Source organism: Podarcis pityusensis, assembly GCF_964106645.2.
Source record: "Podarcis pityusensis genome assembly, chromosome: 4".
NCBI lineage: Eukaryota > Metazoa > Chordata > Lepidosauria > Squamata > Lacertidae > Podarcis > Podarcis pityusensis.
Window position 1 is genome coordinate 99103846 of NC_138027.1, and position 23971 is coordinate 99127816.

Genomic DNA, 23971 nt, shown 5'->3' on the forward strand with positions numbered 1-23971 from the left:
GCAAACCAAGTTTTACAGAATGCGTTTTATGTTTTAAAAGCAACAAAGTTATTTTTGATGTGTGAAGAGCACTTTTAACAAAGGATTGCTCCCCACCCCCTTTTCCTGAAAATTTCCATATACAGTGGTACCTTGGTTTGCATACGTCTTGGATTACAAACACATCAAACCCGGAAGTGCATGTCCCGGTTTGCACCCTTTTTTTGGATTACAACCCATTTTGGGGGGATTACGAACAAATTTTTTTTGGAGGCCCCATTGGCGAAAGCGCACCTTGGGTTACAACCTGTTTTGGTTTACAAATGGACCTCTGGAACGGATTATGGTTGTAAACCAAGGTACCAGGAAAAACCCAAAGCTTTTTTTCCTCCCGGCTTCAACATTTCCAGAAATTTTACATCTGTAGGTGAGACATCCATGAGATGAAGCCTTGAAACTATGCCAGATTCTTCTAGTTTTTCAGGACCACTTTCGCAGAGGTTTCCTCAGGTTCTGAATTGAGCAACATCCTGAAATTGCCAATGAATTTCTCCTAAATCAAAATATTGAGGTGAATTTATGGGAGGGGAGAGTAAAATAAATTCAGAGGATCTTAGAGGGGAGTAAAAAAAAGAACTTCAAGCAGATTAAAGAAATGTCTTGCAAAGGTCCTGAACATCGCAACCAGATTGACTCCAACGCACCCTGTTTGAACCCAAACTTTATGCAATTTGCAGTTTGCCTCTTATTCATCTTTCCAGCATTCAAGTTGCATAAGAAGCTGTTTGACATCTTTTAACAGCTTTATCAAATCTCTAGAAACTGAACATTCTAAAATAGAAGGACCTTGAGAAAGTACAGGCAATTGCTCATGTGCAAATTACATCAAGTCTTGGGTTACATAAACACAAAAGGCACGTATTTGATGCAGCTTTTCATATGTCTAATTTCAAAGGACTTCATTTACTTCTTGTAAAAAACAGAAAGATAAAGCTGCTGTTTATTACCTTCTTTGTACTCTAATACAACGGCCTAGATTTCAAAAGTACATTGAAAATCCAAAGAAATGATTTTTGTATAGCAGTAGCTGCCACACTGGAATGACTAAAAGACAAAAGGTTAACTTTGGCTCTGGGCTAGTTCCTCCCTCCCTTTAGTTTATGTTAAGGTTCTAACTGAAATGTTCATTCCACCCCCACCCCAGTCTTCATTTCTAGTTTCTGCTTTAGCAATGTAATATCAACACTCTTTGGACTTAGCATCAGTAATGAGAGCAGTAAAAAAAACACCTCCATGCATATCTTTTGATTCTAATGACACAGATCCAACCAGCCACCATTGTGGTGACATCTGCATTAAATATCATTAAACTGGATAAACTGTTTATCTTTTCTTACAGCTTTGCAAACTGCTATCTGGAAGTTCATGGCTAAAGCAGATTTGCATGTAAAATCACAGAGCACCAGTAAGCTAACTTCTGTAACGCTTACAGAGATGGGGGGGGGGGCAGGGAATTGGCCGGATACTGCGAAATCTTGAAGGAGGGGTGAGCAGGCTCAATCAAGATTTATTTATTTATTTTTATTATTTTTAAAAAAGTTTTCCGGGAGTCTGAATAATGGAATACAAATCTATCATTCCTCTCACCATTAAGGAAGCATTTGATGAACCCTTTGCTAAGCGTGCTAGAGAAAAGGAACTTAGCTTAGCTGTAATTATCTGAAAGTGTCATTAATCTGTGTCATAGAAACAGTGGGACATATTCCTAGTGGGATAGAAATTTAAATGCTAAATTCCTTCCCAGGATCCGGAACAGAACGGAACAGAACGGAACAGCTAGGCCTCTCAGCTCCAGCCTAACAAAAAAGGCAAAAGGCAGTCAGAATCTCTTCGCCTGAGAGGGTGCAGATGCTCTATTCTTATTGCAAGAATAATTCAGGAATTATAGAGAGATAGGGACATCACAGCTACTTTATCAAGGAGTTTGCAGGGAGTTGTGGACCTAATATAGTCATGCTTGGTGAGTGTTATGGTCCAAGTCCTAGTCAACCGCACTTCAAGCGTCCCTCAGTGCCTCCACAGTTGCTATCACCTGAGCAAGGAGCCTCTCAACTTACTCGAGAGAAGAGGAGGCAGCAGAAGCAATTCCAGCTCCTGGCTGAATGTGCTTCTTACTGAAATTGGCACCAGGGCAGCACACCCATGCTTTCCCTTGAGAGGGAGGGACGCGGAGACAGCAGCTGCAGAACTCAGTGGCCAGCAGTTGAGGATTCCTCAACATTTTGCGCATGGTGTCTTGGAGCAAATCATTGGTCCTTTGAGCACCCTTGTCTGAGGCACGAAAAAGGGTTGAGCCCCCTTGAGGTGAATTGACGCATCCCTATATGAAGCAAAGGTTTATTTGGTTCATTTCATACTTAATTTCCTCTGCTCTGAGTCTCTTCTGTTTTCCCTGCTGTTGAGCTGAGTCACTTCCTGGAAGTTGCTGCCTTCCATCTGCCACTGAGTTATTGGTTGCTTTTTCTAAATCTCTCCCACTAGATATCATCTCTGCACAATGCTGCTGCGCTGCATGAAAATTCAGAAATAGAAATGCCAATGACTAATGCCTGGTTCACACATGCAAGTTTATCATTTGATGGCCACAACACCATTTGATTAATATCTGGTTCAATATATGAATTTGTCCGGGTTGTAATTCTCTGCTGTATTATGAGTCAAGCAGTATTTCTCTTAGCAATTCTTCTCCATAGTATGTACTCTGTGCTGATATAAATGCCCAAACTACACTATTTGCTTGTGGAGCAGACTTAGTTTTTTCTGTCTGGAGTTACCACTTCATTTCCTTCCAACTGAATTTGAGGCAGATACAGAGATTCTTCCTCATTTTAAATGACTGAGAGAAACTTTTGGGGAGATGTTTGATCAAACTAATGAAACTTTGTGGGTGAGGTCCTGCATATCACTGGCCTTAAAAAAAATCAAAAAAATCAAATCAAGGTGAGTCAGCTTGAGCAGAAATTCACCTTGAAGAAATTCAGTGAAAACTGAAGGCTATTAAATGGGGAAAATATCTTAGTAGGGTTTTACATATAATAAATCATGCTAGTGATAAAAGGAGATTGATATTTTTTTTATGACAGGTGTGACTGGTTTCATTATCAACCTCCACGATGGCTGCTTGTTTTGTTAGTCTCATTCCCCCCCCCCCCCTCATTTGCTCAATACATTTGTCGGGGAAAATATTGATTTATTATTTTTTACTGAAGAAACATAATCTGTCCTCACAAAATTTTGACAAAGGAAACTGGAAATTTTTATTTTCTCATTTTGCCTACAGTCAATTAAATTATTAGATTCCTATTATCGATTTGATACTCTTTTGCATGATTGTCATGCGCTGAAGGACTAAAGAACCTGATTTGCTTTTAGTCTTATTGGAAAATAGGTCAGGTGTGCAACCTCTGCAAGCCAGCCATGAACTGTAAGCCATTACCTTGATGAAAATATTCATTTCATTTCCCCTCTCTCACAAGAATGAAAAAGAAAGGAATATATCAACTGAACAGCAGAGCTGTGCATATATACTCAGGTGAATAGGTTCAAAGTCATGTGTCATAGAGTCAAACTGCATAACTTGACAGCTATGGAAAGGAGCTAATTAATCACCGGCAGCATCTGTTAAGACAAAATAGACTCTCCTTTTTTAGCCTCTTTGGCAGGTGACTTTACTTCCTGTAGTCCTTTGTAGCATGTATGGCATAATGAAAAGTCTTTCCAAGACTCCAGAGAACAAAAAAGGGGTCCATTTTGACGGATTTGAAATGTGAAGGCTAAGGCACAGATCTGGAAGATTTTGGCTGGGAGACAAGTGTTGAAGAAACAACAGAGGGACAATTTCCCAGGTAGAAACAAGGTAAGTTAAATTTTTTCAGCTTTGGTTCTCCTTGTGTAAAATGGAAATAAAGAGCAATTGAGAACTTAGTTGTAAGGATGAAATGTTTTTTGGACCCATGTACGTACTATTCCTGGGACGTGGGTGGCGCTGTGGGTTAAACCACAGAGCCTAGGACTAGCCGGTTGGAAGGTCGGTGGTTTGAATCCCCGCAACGGGGTGAGCTCCCGTTGCTCGGTCCCTGCTCCTGCCAACCTAGCAGTTCGAAAGCACATCAAAGTGCAAGTAGATAAATACTTCCCTCTGGCGGGAAGGTAAACGGCGTTTCTGTGTGCTGCTCTGGTTCGCCAGAAGTGGCTTAGTCATGCTGGCCACATGACCCGGAAGCTGTACTCCCTCGGCCAATAAAGCGAGATAAGCGCTGCAACCCCAGAGTCGGTCACAACTGGACCTAATGGTCAGGGGTCCCTTTACCCTTTACCTTTATGTACTATTCACTACAGATGGACAAATTTTTGTTCCTCCCAGTTCTTAAATTTTCCAGTCATTGGTTTCCCACATTCTAATTTTTGTGGGGGTTTTTTCAATAAAAAAACTTCCTTATAAAATAATCATCAACATTGTAGTGCACATTTCCCCAATATACACATTTATGTATATATACACTTTTGCCTAATATCCACACTTTTGCAAGCAATGTCCCCTAACATGATGCAATTTTGTATGTGTTATATACACACGGGCACACACACACACATGCTGTACACAACTGCATCACAAAAGCTAAAGAAGTGAAAATTTCACTTTGAGTCGCTTACCTTTCCAGGAACTGTGCAACCCAAATTTTCCCCACCCCTACTATTCGTACATAATCAGATGTGTTTGTTGCTGTTGTATTTGCTTGTCGTACTCATTTACATTTCGATTTCTAATTGTATTTTGAGAAATTTTAATTTGAAGAATTCACAATGTATGCAGTCTGGATTTTGGCACATGATATCCGATTTAGACATAAAAATGTCTGCTTTTTAAAACTAGTCATTGATTTAATGAATTCATAAAATTATCGCGAAATGTACGAAACGCTAAATTGCTATCCAACATATTAGATTTTTGGGTTAGGGTAATGATTTAGAGTTCATGTGACATTTAAATGAAGAATGAAGGAAACATTTCTAAAATTGGCAAACCTCCTTAAGCACGCATCTATAAAAGGAAAGAAGTAAAGCATCATTAAGAACCAGTACCCAAAAAAGTGTGAAATGAGGCCAAATTGTGGCCATCATAGAAGGGGGGAAATGGCTGCTTTGCCATCTCAACCTGGCCAATGCCATTTATCAACTCACAGCTTTCAGCACTTTTCAATATGATACTACAAGCATGGATTGACTTGTGAATTGTTGTTTCTCATGGAAGCCATTTCTCCAACCGCTTTCCAGGAGCACAATTCAAAGCACACATACACAATCCACCTTCAGATTTTCAATTTGCTTCTGTTAATAGGTCCTAATCAATGGAACTTCACGTTTCAGGTCATTAAAAGCTTCTGCTACATAAGAATGTTTCTTCTTTGTGTGTATGCCAGTAAGCAGATAATCGATGCTGAAGGACTGGCTGATCCCTCCACCCAGTCAAATGGACGTATGCTGCCATTCCATGCTTGATAACATCCATTAGAAAAGTTGTCAGCATCGGCAAACTTAAGAGAGACCTTCCTTAATCACCCTTGGGGGATCATTTATTTCACACATATCAAGGAACCTTCACAAGGTGGTTGAAAAGGGCATTGTTAAAATGTCCTCACCATAATTAACTGTGATGTGAGTGTTAATTGAGTATATGAGTATAATTTCATGGTCTGTACCCTTTGTAACCCTCCAATACTTTGTGTACATTAATTGTAGGGCACTATGGATTTACCTATGAATTATAGTATGCGATAATTAATTTATCCTTGTTGAATCCGGGGTTCTTAATTCAAAGTTTATGATGTTTGTTTCCCACTTAAATTAAGATGGACCACTATCACGTTCCAGTAGAGAACTCTTCTGGTACTATTTAGAGAGAGAAAAAACTCTAAAAAGATACAGATTTGAAACATATAACCCAAAGGCACATGATTAATGTACATAATTTATACATGCAGTATGACTAACCTTGGGCCATAACACTGTACCTTGGTCACTTGCTATATAGGAGTAACCTGGGGTGATGCCCATCTCAGCAAGCAAGAATGGATCTGGACAACAAGTTCAGTACAGGAACAGATTGGAAGAACTCTGGCTGCTTTGTTTCCTGCTTCAACCACAGATGGAAAGGTCCCAAGTTTGAGACAGCAATTCTACTTATATTTTGTGATGTGTGACTTGCATGTGGGGATGTGAGCAGGATCTACATGTTAATTGTGCCAGGGTGAACAAAATCAAGCCTACCTGTCAGGGATAAATAATAGAAAAATCATGAAGATGGAAGGAGCCAAAAGGAGATCTACTTAGCTATGTTATACAAAGTCAACATCACCTCCGCTATGCACATACTTCTTAAAGGTGAACCAGTGTCACAAAGACAACTTCGTTTGTTAAAAGAGCAGAGCAGGAGAGGGCACAACTGTACCATGCTAGAGAAATCAGTGTTGCACTGCTTATGACTGCTTTCCAAAGCAGCACACAGAGCATCTCTCTGGGACTAGTAGGACTTTTGCAGGAGGCAGGCATGTGAATTAGCAGCTTTATCTACCTGCCATCACACACATAACTCTTTCATAAAATGTATATTGACACACACACCTAACAAATATCTTAAATTTAAAAAATTCATTTGGGATTTTAGATAGCATTTCCCTTAGTTTGTGCCAGCTAGCTGGTATTTTATGGAACAAAGGTTACCTATCCAAACCCTACTTTAATTTTACAAATATTTATTACTGTTTACTACATTTTTAAAGATATCTCACCATTTTTCATCTTGGTGCTCACAGAAACATACATGGAGCTTCAGCCTTTGGACCTTGTCCAGTGAAGGGATTTTAAAAGCAGTTTCAGTGTAATCAGCAAGCACTGTGACTCAGAAATGAGAGGTTGAAATCCTGTGCTAGAGACAAGCTATCTCCCTATTGGCTTGTTTGGATTTGACCATAGTCCTCAAAATCACAATAGCTTCACATATTCCATTCCCATTTGCAGTAATGGAAAGTGTCTCATTCAGAGTTTTCAACACCTGGTTCTCCTATTTCAGACTTGCATAATTTGTGACCCACCAACCACAAAATTTGTCCAACAAGAGCTTTTGCTGCCTTCCTAGGAGTGAGATACAGTGAGATTTGGGTTGTGAGAAGCACTCAGGACCCTGGAATGCCACACAATATGGTTGATGGGCTGAGTTCAAATTTGAGAGCTGTAAGTTGCACAGACCTGAGCTAGTCAGAAGACATAATTTGAAGAAAATGCAAATAAAAGATTGAAGAAAATTAAGTATTGCTGTGAATTCGACTAGCCTGGTCTCAATGAAAAATGGTGATCAGAGTGTTGACAAAAGATTGCTAATGGCTACTGACAGTTCTCCAAATGGGCAATATACCTGCATGTGTGGGGTTTGAGAAAAAGACTGTGTTTGCGTGTGTGTGTGTGTGTGTGTGAGAGAGAGAGAGAGAGAGAGAGAGAGAGAGAGAGAGAGAGAGGCACAGATACAGAGGGGTGTAGGTTTGGCATTTGAACTGACACAGAGAGAGTTCTAGTTGGAGCTGGCTAGAAACTGCCGTGAAAATTTGTGTAGTGTGCTGTGATTCTGGGATTTGCTGCCTGCTGTCGGAGTGCATCTTTGCTTCCAACATGCTCTGCTTGTATATTTGTAAATAAGCAACTACTCTAAAAATGATACCCATCTTCTCCAGAAGGCTTTCTCATCCAAAGGAAACTTCTAAACCTTGTAATGTTGGCCCAGAACCCCCTACCACTTAGGGAAGTGGGGAGCATGTAACGGCATCAAAACAAAAAGTATGAAATGTATCACTTGCAGGACTGATTTGACATTCAGTGTCACTATCTACTACCTCTTTTGCCCTCATGTGAATGTTCTAAAAAGAAACTGGTAATTTATTTAAGCTGTTAATGCGGAGGTTTTATTTAATCTCAAAGCATATTTACAAATGCTCATTTTCATTTCGGTACCATGATGTCATTTAATGCCCAATAAAATGTGCAAATAGCTTATAAAAGAAATGCACTCTCAGCTTATCAATTAACTACTATCCTAAGGAAAGGAACAAATCTTTGAGGCAATTCACTCAGCAAAGATGCTAGAAAAGTTGGTAAGACAGAGTCATACTATCCACTACCCAGAAGTCTCAAATGTAATATTTGAACTGTCTATGTGCACACATGAAACAGCTTTATACGTGCAGGTCCCGCTATTGGAACATTCATTATCTGACATATGTTATCTGAACACAAAGAATTATACCCAAACCTTATGACACAAATGACTGATTCAGCTATCCAAACAGCTGGAGTTTGTCTGCTCCCTTATTTACAGGTAGGTAGCAGTGTTGGTCTGCCGTAGTCGAAACAAAAAAAATTTAAAATCCTTCCAGTAGCACCTTAAAGACCAACTAAGTTTGTTATTGGTATGAGCTTTCGTGTGCATGCACACAAAACCTCATACCAGTAACAAACTTAGTTGGTCGTTAAGGTGCTACTGGAAGGATTTTTATTTTTATTGTGCTCCCTTATTTGTTTGTGTTTTGCTGGTTGGCCATAGCTATTTTGGGCAGAAGCCATGGAGGGAGGTTCCTGGGCTGCCCGGATGACAAGGCCCTTCCCCTTTGCCTCACTGATGTGGTCCAAAGGAAAGCAGAGCAATATGTTTGGCCCAGCTTGGCTGCAGGAGTTGCCAGAAGAAGGCATACAAGACACCATCCAATCATCTTAGGGATTCCAGATTTGTGTAGGGTTTACTCTTTAGCCTTTTCTTCTCTGAACATGTCCTGCAAGGCAGCTTAAATGGCCTTGAAAAGATCTCTAGACATAGAGATGGAGGAAAACACCAAGACACAAGTTCCAAAGCCACCTGGCTGGTCACTGGTAGAAACCAAGGCTGGTCCAAGACATCTTGAATCCAGAGGAGGAGGAGCAAGTTGTATTTCCCTGCCTCGAAAGTCAAAGTGCATAAGTATCTAAGGCTAGTGGTTGTGAGACCTGAGACAGAAAATCTCACAAGCACCTCTCCACTTCCCTGGCTATAAAAATACAATCCTGGTAAATTAAATAACTAAGAATTTGTTGCACTTTCGTGACACCCAAAGGCAGCTGTCTCATACTGCCTAATGGAAGGGCCAGCCCCTGCAAAACAATGTGGGCTAGATGACGCCATGTCGGAACCAGCAAGCAGCTGTTTATGTCTTGAAATGCATTTTCCTAGCGCTTTTCTTGCACACTGTAATTTTGATTTATGCATTTTTGTGGGACAGTGAGTGTATTGTCTTTTGCCTATTGAAGATCTTTCAGCAAGCCTTTTAATGGAGACCTTTATTCCAGTTGGCATCTCTACAGGATGTGAATTGTTTTCGAATATGAAATAGGTTTTTTTCTTTTTGTTCTTTTCATATATGGAATTGTTATTAATTGCTTGTATAAATGAAACCCCTTTTCATTGTTTCATTGTTGATTGTTGTTACTGTGGAATTGCTTTGATATATTTTGTGGATGCAATTCCTAAATGGAATGAAATAAATATTTAATTGGAGGCTTTCTAGTCTCAAAACCTAGTTCTAAACATGTTTATGCTATTATAGAAACCTCTTGGAGATAAATGAAACCTAGCTAAGAACCAAGTATGCCTAAAACTGCAGCCTTAAGCCCTCTTCAGGTGCTCAGAATCCCCATAGAAGACAGACACTTCTAAACACATTCTGCTCCCCTACTTGTTGTTTCAGTGCCCAATTGCATAGTAAGTTATACAATTAACTATCTAGTTTCGGTGGTGATTAATTTCTCTCTCTCATCTGAATTCCCTTCCTAGGCTTGTTTCTGCCTAATTTCCTCATGCATTTGATCTTCAGATACAACGCAGGATCATGTAATCCTGGTGTTAGCTAATGATGTTTTAGGGCAGTGGGTTGGATTAAATTATTATTGCACATCACCCCAGTCTCCAAACGGTGCTAGATTCCAGGGCTTTCAGGCAGTTACTCGGGGTTCGTGTTTCCTTTGGGAGTGAGGCACAGCAGAGATTGTGCTGTCTTTATGATATATGATTCATTTACACATACGTATATACAACCTGAGCCTGCGATGGTGGGTCTTGTTTCTCCCAAAAGGGTCTTGTTTCTCCCATAGCCATAGCCTTGGATTCAAACAGAAATCAATCATTGCTCTGCCTCTTGCTCCCCAGATTGCTGCTTTGCTTCTAGTGCACATCACTGCAACTCAACTCCAAACTCTGGCTTTGGTCTCCTAAGTAACCGTGACCTCAGCCATTTGCTGTCTCATGCAGGGCTCCTTTCCTTTCCTTTCCTTTCCTTTCCTTTCCTTTCCTTTCCTTTCCTTTCCTTTCCTTTCCTTTCCTTTCCTTTCCCCTTCACCCTCTCCTCTCTCCCCTCTCCCCTCTCCCCTTCCCTTCCCTTCCCATAGCGGCCTATCACCCAGGCTATCACCTCAACACAGAAAGCTAACCTGGCCTATATTTTAACACTTGCGGTATCCTGGTGTTAGATCTCACTTACAGTCTACTCCCCCCCCCCCCAAATAATAACATTATTTTGCAGTCACTTTCCACTGCTATGACTGTATCACCTGAAATCTTTTGCTTCCAGGAAATTGCCCATGGGATTTCTGTGCCAGCATCAATGGTGCAGTTTGCGTTATACATTTTCAAAACAAAACAAAACAAAACAAAACAAAAAGCTAAAATAAATGTTTTAAAAAGACCCAACAATGTAAGCAGCATGAAGGAGAAGGGGGAATTTGATCTTCAGGGAGATCATTCCACCCTGAGCTACAAACCTTTATGTTAGGAATTGCATCTATTGTATTCCATGATTCTCCAAGGACTATTTATATTTTCTGAGGTTGTATAAAACCTCTGACAGTGATAGCTGAACACAGACAACCAATTACCAGCTTGCCACACTGTGCGTGCAACTATTCAGTAAATTCTTTGTCGGGTTCAATACAAGTGACTATTCTGTCAGACATTTGCACCTGAAGTGTGGTGCAGTTCTTCATGTTGCTTGTCAAGATGTTGCAAATGACTGCCTCGTGGTACTTTGGCCATCTTTAGGGGCTCCCTGTTCTGCCAAATGGTTACATGCAAAGTATGACAATGTGCATTTAAATGCCATATACATTAAAGCAAGTGTACCCTGGTGTGTTCCCTCTGTCAGTGGACACCTGGCCATGGTGGCAGTGCTGGGCAGCTGAGTCTCGGCACTCTTTAAATTTACCACATTTCCTCAGCGTGATGCTAGTTCAAGGGCACTGGGGGAAATAAAAATGGGAGCTAGCTCCAGCTGCCTGGTTGCACTCAAATGAAAGGAACAGTTGTGAAATTGACACATACTGAAAAGAGACCGCTCAGTCAATTCCCACTTCAAGCACTGAGAAGAATGCATGAGGGCACAGGCAGGGTTGGGGATGTGGCCGTGCGCATGCTGGGTCTGCCTCCCGTTTGTGCCACCCTGCCCTTCCTCTCCCATTTGCACATTGATCACAAAGATCTGCAGGGAGATTCAGCTGGCATGCTCCCTCTGATCCGGAGTCTGACCACAGGGAATTCTAACCCTGTTCAACTCAATGCAGTTACCATGAGCCTTCAAAACTTCGTGTGGTATAGGAGGAGGCAGCACAGAGAGGAATGTTGCGTGTGGTGTGTCCACATGCCCCCTGCCAAGGTTCAAGTGAGCTAATCTTGAGAAGCTTAAGTTTGACATTTTGTCAACAGGGGCAAGCCCACAGTATAGGTGTGGGTGCAGTTATCAGGGTGTTGGTCCTGACACCCATGAGAAAAGGTCTTTCCCCTTTTCATTTTGACCTGGGAGAGGATTTATTTGCTAGATAAAGATTTCAAGACAGGATAAAGTGACTTCTTGAAAAGCTTCTCCTGAAAGATAACTGAATGTATTCAGTTCAGTGAAGCTATTCCAGCAACTTAACTCTTCTGCTTTGCCAACATAAGCCTACCTAGGCTATTGTGATCTTTTACAATCTGGAGGCTAACTGACCGAAACGGAAGTCTGAATTTATTGCACCTTGCAAAAGTGTAAAAGTCTTTTTCATGCCTGTCTCAATTCGTTACCCTTCAGCTGAATGAATAATCGTTTTAATAATATCATCAGCATATTGGTACATGCAGCTCAGTATTCCCTTCTGTGCAGCCATAAGGTTACTAGGAACAGATTGTATTGTTATCCTTTACTTGTCATTCCGTTTGACTACACATCTATAATGCATCTTCTAACACATTAGCAAGTGCTTCTCTTAATGTATTGTTTGCATAGTCGTCGACCCTGTCTTGGGCCATGGATGTGTAAGGCAGAGGCCCAGATGCTGGTAGTCTACATGCACAATTGCCTGCGGCTGCGCATGGGCTTACCGCGTTTGTGCAAAGGCTGAAAGATGCATGTGTGGCTTCTGGTTTTTTCTAGGAGTACCCACAGGCAATATCGGAACTAGATTTGAATTTGTGGCATAAATATTCTTCAGAAAAGAAAAGGCAAGCAAGTCAGAAGATTGTGTGGTCAAGAACTTTGCGCAACTCAAAGACAGTAGCATAATAAGATCTAGGGTTGCCTGTTTTAAGGCCTATACCAGGTTTATTACAACTTAATCCCATAATATTTCATAAAAGTTATACATTGCTTGACTGTAAAAAACTTCAGAGTCCTAACTGCTACTGCACCAAGCAAAATGCAGCGCACAAGCCTTATATGGAAGCCAAAAGGGATGGAATCTACACACATATTAAAACCATGCTGGAAATGCCTTTTTAAAAGCATTTTGAAAAAATACATTGACTTTTCCATAAGGCTCACCATCGCCACCTAGTGTCCCATTGTATATTGCACTTAAAACACACTTAAAAGGTTTTATAGCTGAGTCCAGGGACAAGATAAACCTTCTGGTTTTACTGCTGCCTGAGACTGCAAAGATGGGTTTGCAGGGCTCAAGCACCTAGCAGGCCACAATACATGGCTGTTGGTCTGTGTTTGGCTTAGTGGCCTGCAAACTGTACGTGCTTCAACTAATTGCAGATAACTGAAAATGCGCAAGTAAATGTATCATCGGACAGCAGGATTGTGCAATGGCTGCTTTGCCTCCTCCATGAATTCAAGGTATCAAAATGGTGCAAATGCAAGTACGTACATCACAAAGGTCTGATAAGGTACAATCCCTCTCAACAATGCTTAGTACAGGCTGCATATATTGGGCCTTTACAAGTTGAACTTGTGTGTGTGTGTGTGTGTGTGTGAGAGAGAGAGAGAGAGAGAGAGAGAGAGACTACTATAAATGAGCATAGTGATTTAGTGAGTAACAAACAAAGTGATGGTTTCTTACCTCAACAAATGTGCAATCAAATTAGACATGGGGGAGGCAGCAAAGGAAGGGTAAGAAGAAGATAGGGGAATAAACAGTGAATAGTGGCTATCAATAACATTTACAGGAGAACAATGGTATGGGCAAGCCTGGCAACAAAGTTATTTCCTAGAGAAGTCTCACTAGCTCCTGACTATTAGTCACAATGGTTCAGAACAGTATACGGTGAGTACCCAGTGCTGGGGATGAGCAATCGACGAACAGAGAGAGCTTCAGGCTCTGTTTATGAGCTTCCCAAAGGCAGGGTTAGCTGTTGCAAGGGACAGCAGAGGTGCCTCAGGGAGCCCTTTGGGGCAGAATTCCAGGCTTCATTCAGAAGAATGAGCAAGAGGGCCCCTAAACGCAGTACAGCTGGCTTAACACATTTTGAATAAGTAAAGAAATGCACATTATCTTCTAAAAAGCAACACACACAGCCCGGGAAGATTAAATCCAGTCTAAAATAACCTAACTGCACCTCTGAGAGATAGCACCCTAAACAAGGTGAACCTCAGGACTGTTCCGGTAAAGCAGTTGTCATGCGCTTAGTGTTGACTTGTTGTTAATGTTTTATGCAGAGCCAAGTGGGAGCTGAAAAGGATTCTATCGTGCCAACATCTGAAGAGTAAAGTGATTACCTGAACAGTACTTGTCCATCCAACCATTTTGAAAGAGGCAGGTCAGGAAAGAACGCCGAGGCATGCAGAGGATGTAAATACTTTCAATTTCTGGTCAGCGTTACAAAAAACAAAAAAACCGAACAAAATCTTTGTCTGCTCCGTCATTCTTTTCATGTTCTTTGGAGAAGTCAAAGGCCAAGTACTGAGAAGACACGCCGTTTCTAATTGAATTCTAAAACTATACAGCTTCATAAACTCACTGAAGTGAATACGATCATATTACCCAATGATTCTGGCGAGTCTTAAGTCATTTTGTCTTCCTGCTAACGGGGGAAAGAAAAGAAAAAAACACCTTGCATGCTCATTGTAGGAGTCATAAACATGGATAATTATGCATAATTATGGAGATTAAGTTCCAATTAAGGTTCAATTTCTGTAATAACCCTTTCTTTTTAAAAAAAAAAAAAATCTTTTAAGGTTTTTCTTCTTCTTCCAATAGCAGTAATGAAGACCAGGGTTACTCAGGTTAGTGAGCATTCTGATAAACACCATAGTTGTCAATATGGGTTGTTTGCATGCCCTGCGGTTCTCCAGCAGCGTTTAGTATTCAAGTGTATTATTCCTTTTGCTTCAGCAACTTTTAACAATTCCCCATAGCAGCATAACAGTGCAGATGTTTTATATTGTACAGCAAACACTCTGTTAGCCACACTGGAAGAGGCATAAAGGTGAGGTTTGCCTTTTGAGAGAAAAGAATTAGGTATTCCCCCCCCCCCCAAGCTATTTCTATGTTTGCCAATTCCGTTACACCTAAAAAAATGACCTTTAAGTCTCCTTGTGCCTGAACTTAGCAATGATTCACCCATTACTTTAGGTGGTGATGAGGGTCATTGTGAGACATTTCCCCCTTGCCTATTCCCGAGTTGCTACTGACATTTCGCATGAAAGTGAAATTTGCAGACATGCCATCTCATACAAGAAATGTAAAGTAAAGCAAGATGTTCCTACTCAAGCCGAACATGTAGAAAATCATTGACAGTGTATATATAATAAACAAAGACCGGTAGAGCTGAGCCAAAACTTCTTCTGGGACATTTTTCTGACAATATTTCTGAAGTTTTTCTTTGCTTAGGGTCTTCCTCTTTCATCTGCCTTTACCTCTCACACAGTTTTAACTGTTCTTTCATTTATAAAAATACTTGTGTACCACAATTTCATTAAAAAATCAAAGCAATTTCATACAAAAATACATACACACAATAAAAACCACATAAAAGTTAAAATCAGAGCTCATCAGCTAACTGTTCCAAAAAATATTCTCCTAATCATCTGCATAAGCCTGGCAGTTTTCAGCAAACATTTGAAGGTTAAAATAGAATATGACTGCTGAACCTCTATTGGAAGAACACGCTGCAGGTCAAGGCTGACTAGACTAAAGACCCAGTTTCATATCCATGTCAAATGAACCTCAACATCACCAGCTCAGGGAACAACCAATGACACTCCTGCCGATGACTAACCTGAGATATAAGAGTTCTGGCAATCCCGAAGGTGACACAAGTTGTTCAGGGATTTGTAAATTAATATAAGGGTCCTGAACCTGCTCAGTAGTATATGGGCTGCCAGTGCAGAAGCTTTCACAATGGTGCCACATGTTGTCACCCACCAATCTACACCATGGTCTGCCCCTGTACTGAGCCAACGTCTACTATCGCAGCCCAAGGTCCACCAATACTTGAGGAGTCACATATCTCCCTTCTCTCCACCACTGCAATTTCTGACAAAAGATTCCATTTTATGCAAAAGAAAGCAAGGAAATAAAGTCTAATATACTATTGTCAGTTACATAATTTATTCTGACTGCTGAATTTGGCTTGTCTTATAACAAAAAACCAAACTAACTATAATTTTGAAAGAGGTGATCTGTTTTCCAGATAGTTTTCAGAGATTATCAGTCCTCACAATATAAATCTGTGTAATTGAGAAAGTGTGGCTCTCTGTTGAGGAATGTCATACAAAACTCAGAGAAAGATGACATTAAAACATGTATTCTGTCTTACACACATTTTATTTTATTTAAAAGCTTTTATAAATGGCTTAATATTTTGTATATAAAATCTCTAAGGAGAATACAACATGAAAAAATAAAATAGTATCATAAAAACCGATCTATAACATAAAAGCCAATAAAAATGTGATTAAAAACTAGAATTCAGGGACAACATGGGGCAATCTTTCTTTTAAAGATAAACACAACAAGGACCAATCTTTAAGAGTCAGGAAACACCTGGGCCAAAAATTGTCTTTACTAGATGCTTACCATGTTTAAAGATCAAACATTTTGAACCTTTTGGTGTTTGGGTGTGGACTCAAAGGTTTATGGGATTAAATATTTGCTGGGTTAAATCAATGGGCAGGGCTTGCAAATAAAATTCATGGGCTAGGACTGCCCATGGGACCATCAAATGAGCATCCTTGTAATAAAGAAATTATAATGCACCAATAACATGCTGGAAATATTTTAAATATCTGGGTGTGCTGTAATATTTTAAGTTTTCTTTTATTCTGCAATTATAGTTAGGTAAGAAGAAGAAGAAACCCTATCCTTACCTTTGTTTCCCTGCAGCTGCCTCTACAAGTTCAGGCACTTGGGGGCACATTACTTTTAAAAGATCATCATCAGAGATCGGAGCTCTTTCCTGACCTCTGCGAAGGGACCATTCAACAGAAGTCCCCAGTGAAATGCTGGTGTGCATCTGAAAGGCAACAAAGGTTGTCAGCAGATGATTCTTTCAATGTACAATATGTCACAACATTTCCTCCACGAGGCCCTTTCTGGTGCATTCTCACTAGGGACCAGGTCAGTCTGGATCAGATACCCCTGTCAATCATGCAAGCTGCTTGCAAGCCAGGAGTGCGTTATGATGGGCAAAGATCAATGACTGTCCTTCAAAACACTGTAGTACTTGACCTCACCTTGTACAAAACCCGGTGGAAGGAGAAGAAATTCACTTCTCTTATGATTAACATCTAATGAGCACAAGAGATCAAGACAGGCACAGTTGCAATCCATATTTAATTATGAAACTAAGTGTCAGTTCTCCTGAAATGGAAAAGGTTTAGAAAAAGTGAGCATCTGAAGATTGCCTAAATGGTTACCACTAAATGGTCATCACTTGTCCCCATAGAGACAGTCTGAGAAGGCAGTAGGAGGCCAACAACTTGGTCCTACTTTCTGGCAAGACCTGTTCCTACAAATGCCACTCTTTCCACACATCTGTTGGAAGTGAGAAATTTAGTTCCCAAAACTGACTTATTGCGTGGGCTCAGTAAAGGAGGCAGTGAGAGGGAGAAGCCACACTTTACGGCCAAAGCATTTATACTTCCCTGAGAAAGAACACTGTGGAGTCTAAAAGTGTTCAGTGATAATGCTACAGCTTTCACATAGCACCCTTTTGCCACAAAAGGGAATTAAACATAATAGTTAACCTAAGGGGGACTTGTGTAGACAAAGGCAGTATATCTGGCCATATACCATCAGGGAAGGACTTTTGCGATCTGCCTTGCTTCTGAGCCTTTTAGAGGCAAGTGGCTCACCACTACAGGGAACAGGGTGCTGGACTTGACGGGTCTTTGGTCTGCCATTTGGCAGAATCAGGGGAGTTTCTTTACCTGTTGAGCAGCAGGCTGAAGAAGCAGAAGGCAGTGTGACTCCACCTGCTGCTGATCGGCCTTCTTGGTCCTGATGTGAACCAGCTGGCTCCAGCTTTCTTAAGATGGGTTTCCAGCCTCAGTCAGTTGCTGGAAACAACATTTGTTGTTCCTGGCTAGATCTTTATATATATATATATATATATATATATATATATATATATATATATCTTTTATTTTGCTTTAAACAGGTACATATAAATATAGACAACCAAAATTACAAAGGAAAATTCCTTAATAGTAATTGGGGGGGGGGGACTAAAAAAACTACAAAAAATATCGAAGTACATGACACAGAACATAAGCAACTATGGGAAAGATAAAAGAAAAGGAAAAAGAAAAATAGAAGAAAAAGAAAAAGGAAGATGAGCCAAAGCAGGAAAGCTCATCTATTATACACTTCCGTCAAGCTCACAACAGATCATTATTCTTATCAATTAACTCTATCTGCATTCCAAAGGAATCCCTCATATTGGTATCAGGGAACATTTCTCTATGCGGTATCATTCTAAACATAGCCATATCTTTCTTGTTGAGCCCTTGTCCCCTAAATAATTATTTAAACATTCCCATTCTTCTTTCACCAATTTTTAAGGTTTATCTCTTATTGCATCTGTCAGCTTTGCGAGCTCCAAGTACTCGCACAATTTGACTACCCATTCCTTTTTAGTGGGTGTATTTTTATCTTTCCAGTGTTTTGCCACTATAACCCTTGCTGCTGACGTTGCATACATAAATAGCCTAGTTTTGTTTTGGGGAAAATTATCTGAAACTATTCCTAGTAAAAATTCTTCCGGTTTCTTGCTAAATGTAGTTTTTATCAATCTCTTTATCTCTTCATAAATCATGTTCCAAAACCTTTGTATCTCTAGACAGGACCACCACATATGGTAGTATGTTCCTATCTGTTCCTTACATCGCCTGGCTAGATCTTGCTGCTTCTTGTGACCTTGGACTCTTGGCTTCCTTGACCCCCAGACCATCTGACTACGTGAACTGAGATACTCATTACCTTAAGACTGGACTGAACCTTGCATACCAACTCTGCCTCCAGCAAGTACCCCCCTGAGCCTTTCTTTGCTGGTTGGCTGGCCTCTTCTGCCATTGAGCTCTGCCGTGGCTGGGCAGCACGGGACTACGACAGGGGGTGCATCAGGTCACAGGTGCCAGGGGCAATAGATGCAGCCTCCCACCTTTTCTGATTCCCCTGGCTGCAACTCTTCTGTTGAAGGACAGAGCTATGTGTGCCAGTGGCCTATTCTCCACTCCAATGACTACTCCACTGCAGTCAGGTGCGGTGGGGGCCAGCTGCTGCCAACCCAGCAGTTCGAAAGCACACCAGTGCAAGTAGATAAACAGGCACCGCTGTGACGGGAAGCTAAACAATGTTTCCGTGTGCTCTGGCTTCCATTACTGTGTTCCATTACTCTAGAAGTGGTTTAGTCATGCTGGCCACATGACTCGGAAAGCTGTCTGTGGACAAATGCCGGTTTCTTCAGCCTGAAAGTGAGATGAGCACCACAACCCTATAGTTGCCTTTGACTGGACTTAACCGTCCAGGGTTCCTTTTTTTTTTTTTTTTTTACCTAATCCTGTTGCTACCATTGAAGTGGGCTCTGTATGTGCAGTGGGGATGGGGTGCCATCTTGTGCCATCAGCAAAACGTGCCACACAGGCCCTGGTTGCAGAAGGGCATTTCTTATATTCTTAACAGCTTGCAAAACACAATCAAAGTCTTCTGTCCCATTTTGATACTGTGTCCAGCATTCCCTGGGCCTCTGCTTTCAGTCACGGACTTTGTGCAGAGACAGTGCTAAGTAAAACACCTGGTGTTAGAAAGCAAATCAAACAAAAAACATCTATTATGTGGAAGGACCTTTATTATAACGTCGATTTGGGGATTCTACAAAAGTCTGGCCTTCTAACCTCCTACCATCTCTTCTGCTGCAGCCAGTAACTGATAGCCAAACAACAGATGACACCCCCAAGGATCTGTCTTTTGGCTGTCACTTGAAGGAAAGTGCCTGCAGGTAAAACAAGGACACTGAACCTTCCTATTTCGGGTGCTGGCTAGGAGTCCTGCTGGCAGAACTGCCCTCTGCAGATGCATCAAAAAGAAATGATGAGCAGTATATAGAGGGGGACCTAACAGGGAGAAGTGAGGAAAACAACAGAAAGGCATCAGTCAACCACTAATAAATGTAGATGAATGACCATGTAAATGGCTAGTTCACACAATTATTTCAGAGTACATCTAAGATTTTGTAAGTCTAAACATGCAAGATGGGAATACAATGAACAGGTATCTGAAGACACAAGTATTGCTCAAGTATTAGGGAACTGTGATTGGCTGAAGCAGTGGTGTGTATATACCTGGAATTTGTGTGGTCTGTACAGCAGCAGCAGCAGCTGCTGCTTTCAGCTTGTCTCTTTCCAACCACAAGGTACATATCTGATCAGCCAGCTCCTCAACTGCAAGAGTGAAGTGTGCCACCGATATCCATTTGGCCAAACTGGGTGCTTCCTGAACCAGAAGCTTGAGAAACTCCTTTCCCCCCTGTTCCCTGCCTACCATCCACATTCGGTGCCTCGGTTCTTCTGAACTGCCCAGCTTTCTCTCATTCCTCACTCTGCCACAGTTGTTAAATATTGTTGTGACATTTTGCGAAAACGCAAAGGAATGTGGAATCGGCATGTCACCCTGTTAATGAACAGCGCCGTTCAATGGACAGATCATAGCTAAAGAAAGAAAGAAAGCATCCTGCTATAATTTCAACAGGATAAGCAATCAATCAGGCTGCCATAAATTCAGCTCCCAGAGAATTTGAAATATTCCTTTGGGACCAAACCTTGCCAGGGTTGGGCATACACACATCTGCCAGAATAATAATGTGGTAATTACCCTTCAGTCTTATTGTTTATCTTGTACACCATCTCCAAACACTTCTCACATAATATAATACAATTATGTTTTTGCTAGATAATCAAGGTTGTCATTCTTTATTTCACTTCTTTGAAAAGTTGCAGTAATCTTTGGGGTGCAGAAAAGAAAAATCCATAATGCATACATACGCCGAGCTCTGTCAACAGCTATTAGCTGTGATGGCTAAGTGGAACCTACACATTCAAAGGCAGATCAGAATACTAGATGGGAGGACAAACCAGCAGAAGTTTGGGTTGCCTTGTAAGTCCTGCTTCTGAGCTCCCCAGAGGCATTGGCTGACACCATGCTGGATTTCATGGACTTTTGGCCCGATTCATCCAAAGGGCAGGGCTCATATTGCCACATAATGCAAAGCAATGGGCATTCACAGTATAGACCAGATGGGTGCAATGTGGCACCCATTAGCACCAGCCATAATGGCCAGTGGTGACAAATGATGGGAGTTGTAGTCTAACAACATTTGGAGGAGCACCACATTTCCTACTCCTGGTACAGACCAACAAATGAGATCTGCAACAGCCTGTTGCCTGTGGAATGCTCCAGTTCACTGCTCATTTTGGAGAGTCAGCCATGCCCTCTGCCAGCATACTCTATTTCAGTCCTCCTCCCACATAGTTTTCCATTACTCCTTCCTCCACACCTGCTAGCAGACTCTGACTATTTCATGGCCACTGAGTATGCTCACAGCTCCTGAGTCTGTTGGTACCTTCCTTTTTGTGCATGGGGGGTGTCAGTCTGCCTAACAAAAGCATTGGCATTCATGCCTGAACTCCAGTAATAAAAAAAAGGTGATAGATAAGACCTTCTGCACTCATCCAGATGGCCTACCTTGCATATGGCTTGTTAGCATGCCAGGGCTCTGGCCTGGGCAGGAACTATACTGGCATCCTAATATGGCACACACAAGCAAGAAGATCCAATTTAAATTAAATGGCTGGTACATGGTAATTCACATGGATAATGTGCTCAGCATCCATATTTAAATTGTGCCGAAATTTCAATTATCCCAGCGGATTCACCTTTGAGATAGATGTACCTTTAATCTCAGTCCTCAGCTTAATCATTACCTCTGCTAGGAACGTTTCTCATAGCATATGGTCTGATTTACACATCCATGTTCATGATTTGAAAACTGCAACTTCAAGAGTCGGCTCGCATTTTTTTACTAGGCCATCAAGCCCAGATAGGATGTCCACATCATCTTGGGGCACACACAGTGCTTTTCAGTAGAGCTGGTTAACACTTTCAGTCATCAAGGGGAAAGTAATGAAGACTGTTGCCCTTGAGTGATATGCATACATTGGTTCTTCTTCAAAATGGGAAGCATAATGGTTCAAATTGCAGAACTGAGCTGAGAAATGAGATAAGGAAATGTTTGCTGCTGTCTTCAGGGACACCCTAAGTGATTCCACAACCGCACAGCAAAAGGACTGCATGGTGTTTTCGCAAGAGGACCAATATCCCACTGGCTTCCAGGCACCAGGCTAAGTCCCTCAGCTTGGAGAATTTAGCTTTAGTACACTAAGACGGCCTTAGCTTTGTATCTTAAAAAAAGGAAACAAGTTTGTTGTATTAATATTTAAGCCAGGAATGGCTAACGTTTTTCATCTGAGGGTGGCATTCACCCTTGGCTGACCCTCTGGGGTCAGTATGGGTGTGACACATGCACAGTAAGGGTGCACATGCATCCTCACACACAGAGAAACACGCAGCTTCCCCTTGCTGAGCTGATCCCTGTATTGCTGCTTCCTGCTCATCAAATGCTTGACACGCATCATCCAAGGAAGGGAGCTACCGATTCTTCCCTGCTCATCCAATGAGCGACCTGGTCATCTGGACAACTCTCTCCTAATCTCTGGTGCTTGGCTGTCTGGTTTTGAGGAAGAGAAGGGCACTTGTGTTGCTCTTCAGGCAATGTGGGGAAAATTCCCTTAATGCACTGCAATAAGATTTTCTGTGAGCTGCAAAGTCTGTGAAAGTTACAAAAGAAGTGAAGTCATGACACAGTCAGGGTGATGTTTTGCAGGGCCGTCTTAAGCATATCCGGCGCCGTGGTGCAAAGATCCCTCTGGCGCCCCACCCCCCGTTTCCCAGAGTTGTTGACCTTTCCCCAAGTCTCTGTGGGGATCACTCTCCTCCCACGGAGGCTTGGGAAGGAAGCTGCACCCTCCCAACTATATGGCTGGCAGGCGTGCAGCTTCCTTCCCAAGCCTCCGCGGGAGGAGAGCGAAACCCCCAGGGACTGGGGAGGCAAGCTGCATGCCCCCCAGCCATATGGTTGGTGGGGCACAGCTGGCAGGCGTGCAAGGAAAGGGGAGGCCACCGGCAAAGCCACGCAGCTCCCCCTCTCTCGGGGCGCCCCAGAGAGGCCGGCGCCCTGGCGCAATGAACCACTAAGCCCAATGGGAAAGACGGCTCTGATGATTTGTGTGACACAACCCCAACCTTTCACCGTGATGTGATCGCTTGGCAGAACATAGGCACAACACTAGCTTAAATATGGGGTTTAACTTAATACCAGAACACCAGGTTACAAGGTTTTGCTGTGGGGCTCCTCATACTTTTCTCCTTAAACCTGGTAGAAGGAAAGCAAGCTTTTAAAATAGTGTTTTATGTGGTTGCCAGATCATGTGATTGAACTAAACACATTTGAATCTAGCCAAACTTCCCCCACCCCCAATTACCCTGGAACACCACTTTTGGGGGGCTTACTGTGAGCTGCCATTTTGGCTGAGCAAGTTATGCCTTAGGCTGAGCTGGGGTTGTGGACTTAATGCTGGCTGAGCTTGGAATGGGTCACCTGAGCTGGAGATTTGTTGTGCCCTAAGCTGCTCATGCCAGCAGATCTTGCCATAGTATTGCCCCCTTAAACTAGGTTCCACAGTAACACACTAGCAAAAATTAAATAGGTATTCATATCCCAGTTGATTGCTCCTACAATTAGCATACATTGCCTCCAGCTAAACTAAAAATAAAAGTCATTTTCCTGAATTGGTGTTCAAATCAAATAATAAAAGAGGACAATAAGAAATCTGCCATGATTACAGGGGTCACCTAGAAATTTGCAGACTAACAGCAGGTTCTAACAGATTGAGGTTGAATCCTGGCAAGACAGAAGTACTGTTTTTGGGAGACAGGGGGCGGGTGAGTGTGGGGGACTCCCTGGTCCTGAATGGGGTAACTGTGCCCCTGATGGACCAGGTGTGCAGCCTGGGAGTCATTTTGGACTCACAACTGTCCATGGAGGCCCAGGTCA

General features: G+C 41.8%; 1 protein-coding gene across 1 annotated transcript in view; it reads right to left on the reverse strand.

Moving 5' to 3' along the window:
* LOC308475852 (uncharacterized protein) overlaps window positions 1–23971 on the reverse strand; it is a 190017-nt gene that overhangs the window by 16933 nt on the left and 149113 nt on the right. The window contains exon 5 of the mRNA XM_081003323.1: window positions 16671–16816. Within this exon, the coding sequence (XP_080859449.1) occupies window positions 16671–16816 (146 nt within the window). The remainder of the gene's footprint in view (window positions 1–16670; window positions 16817–23971) is intronic.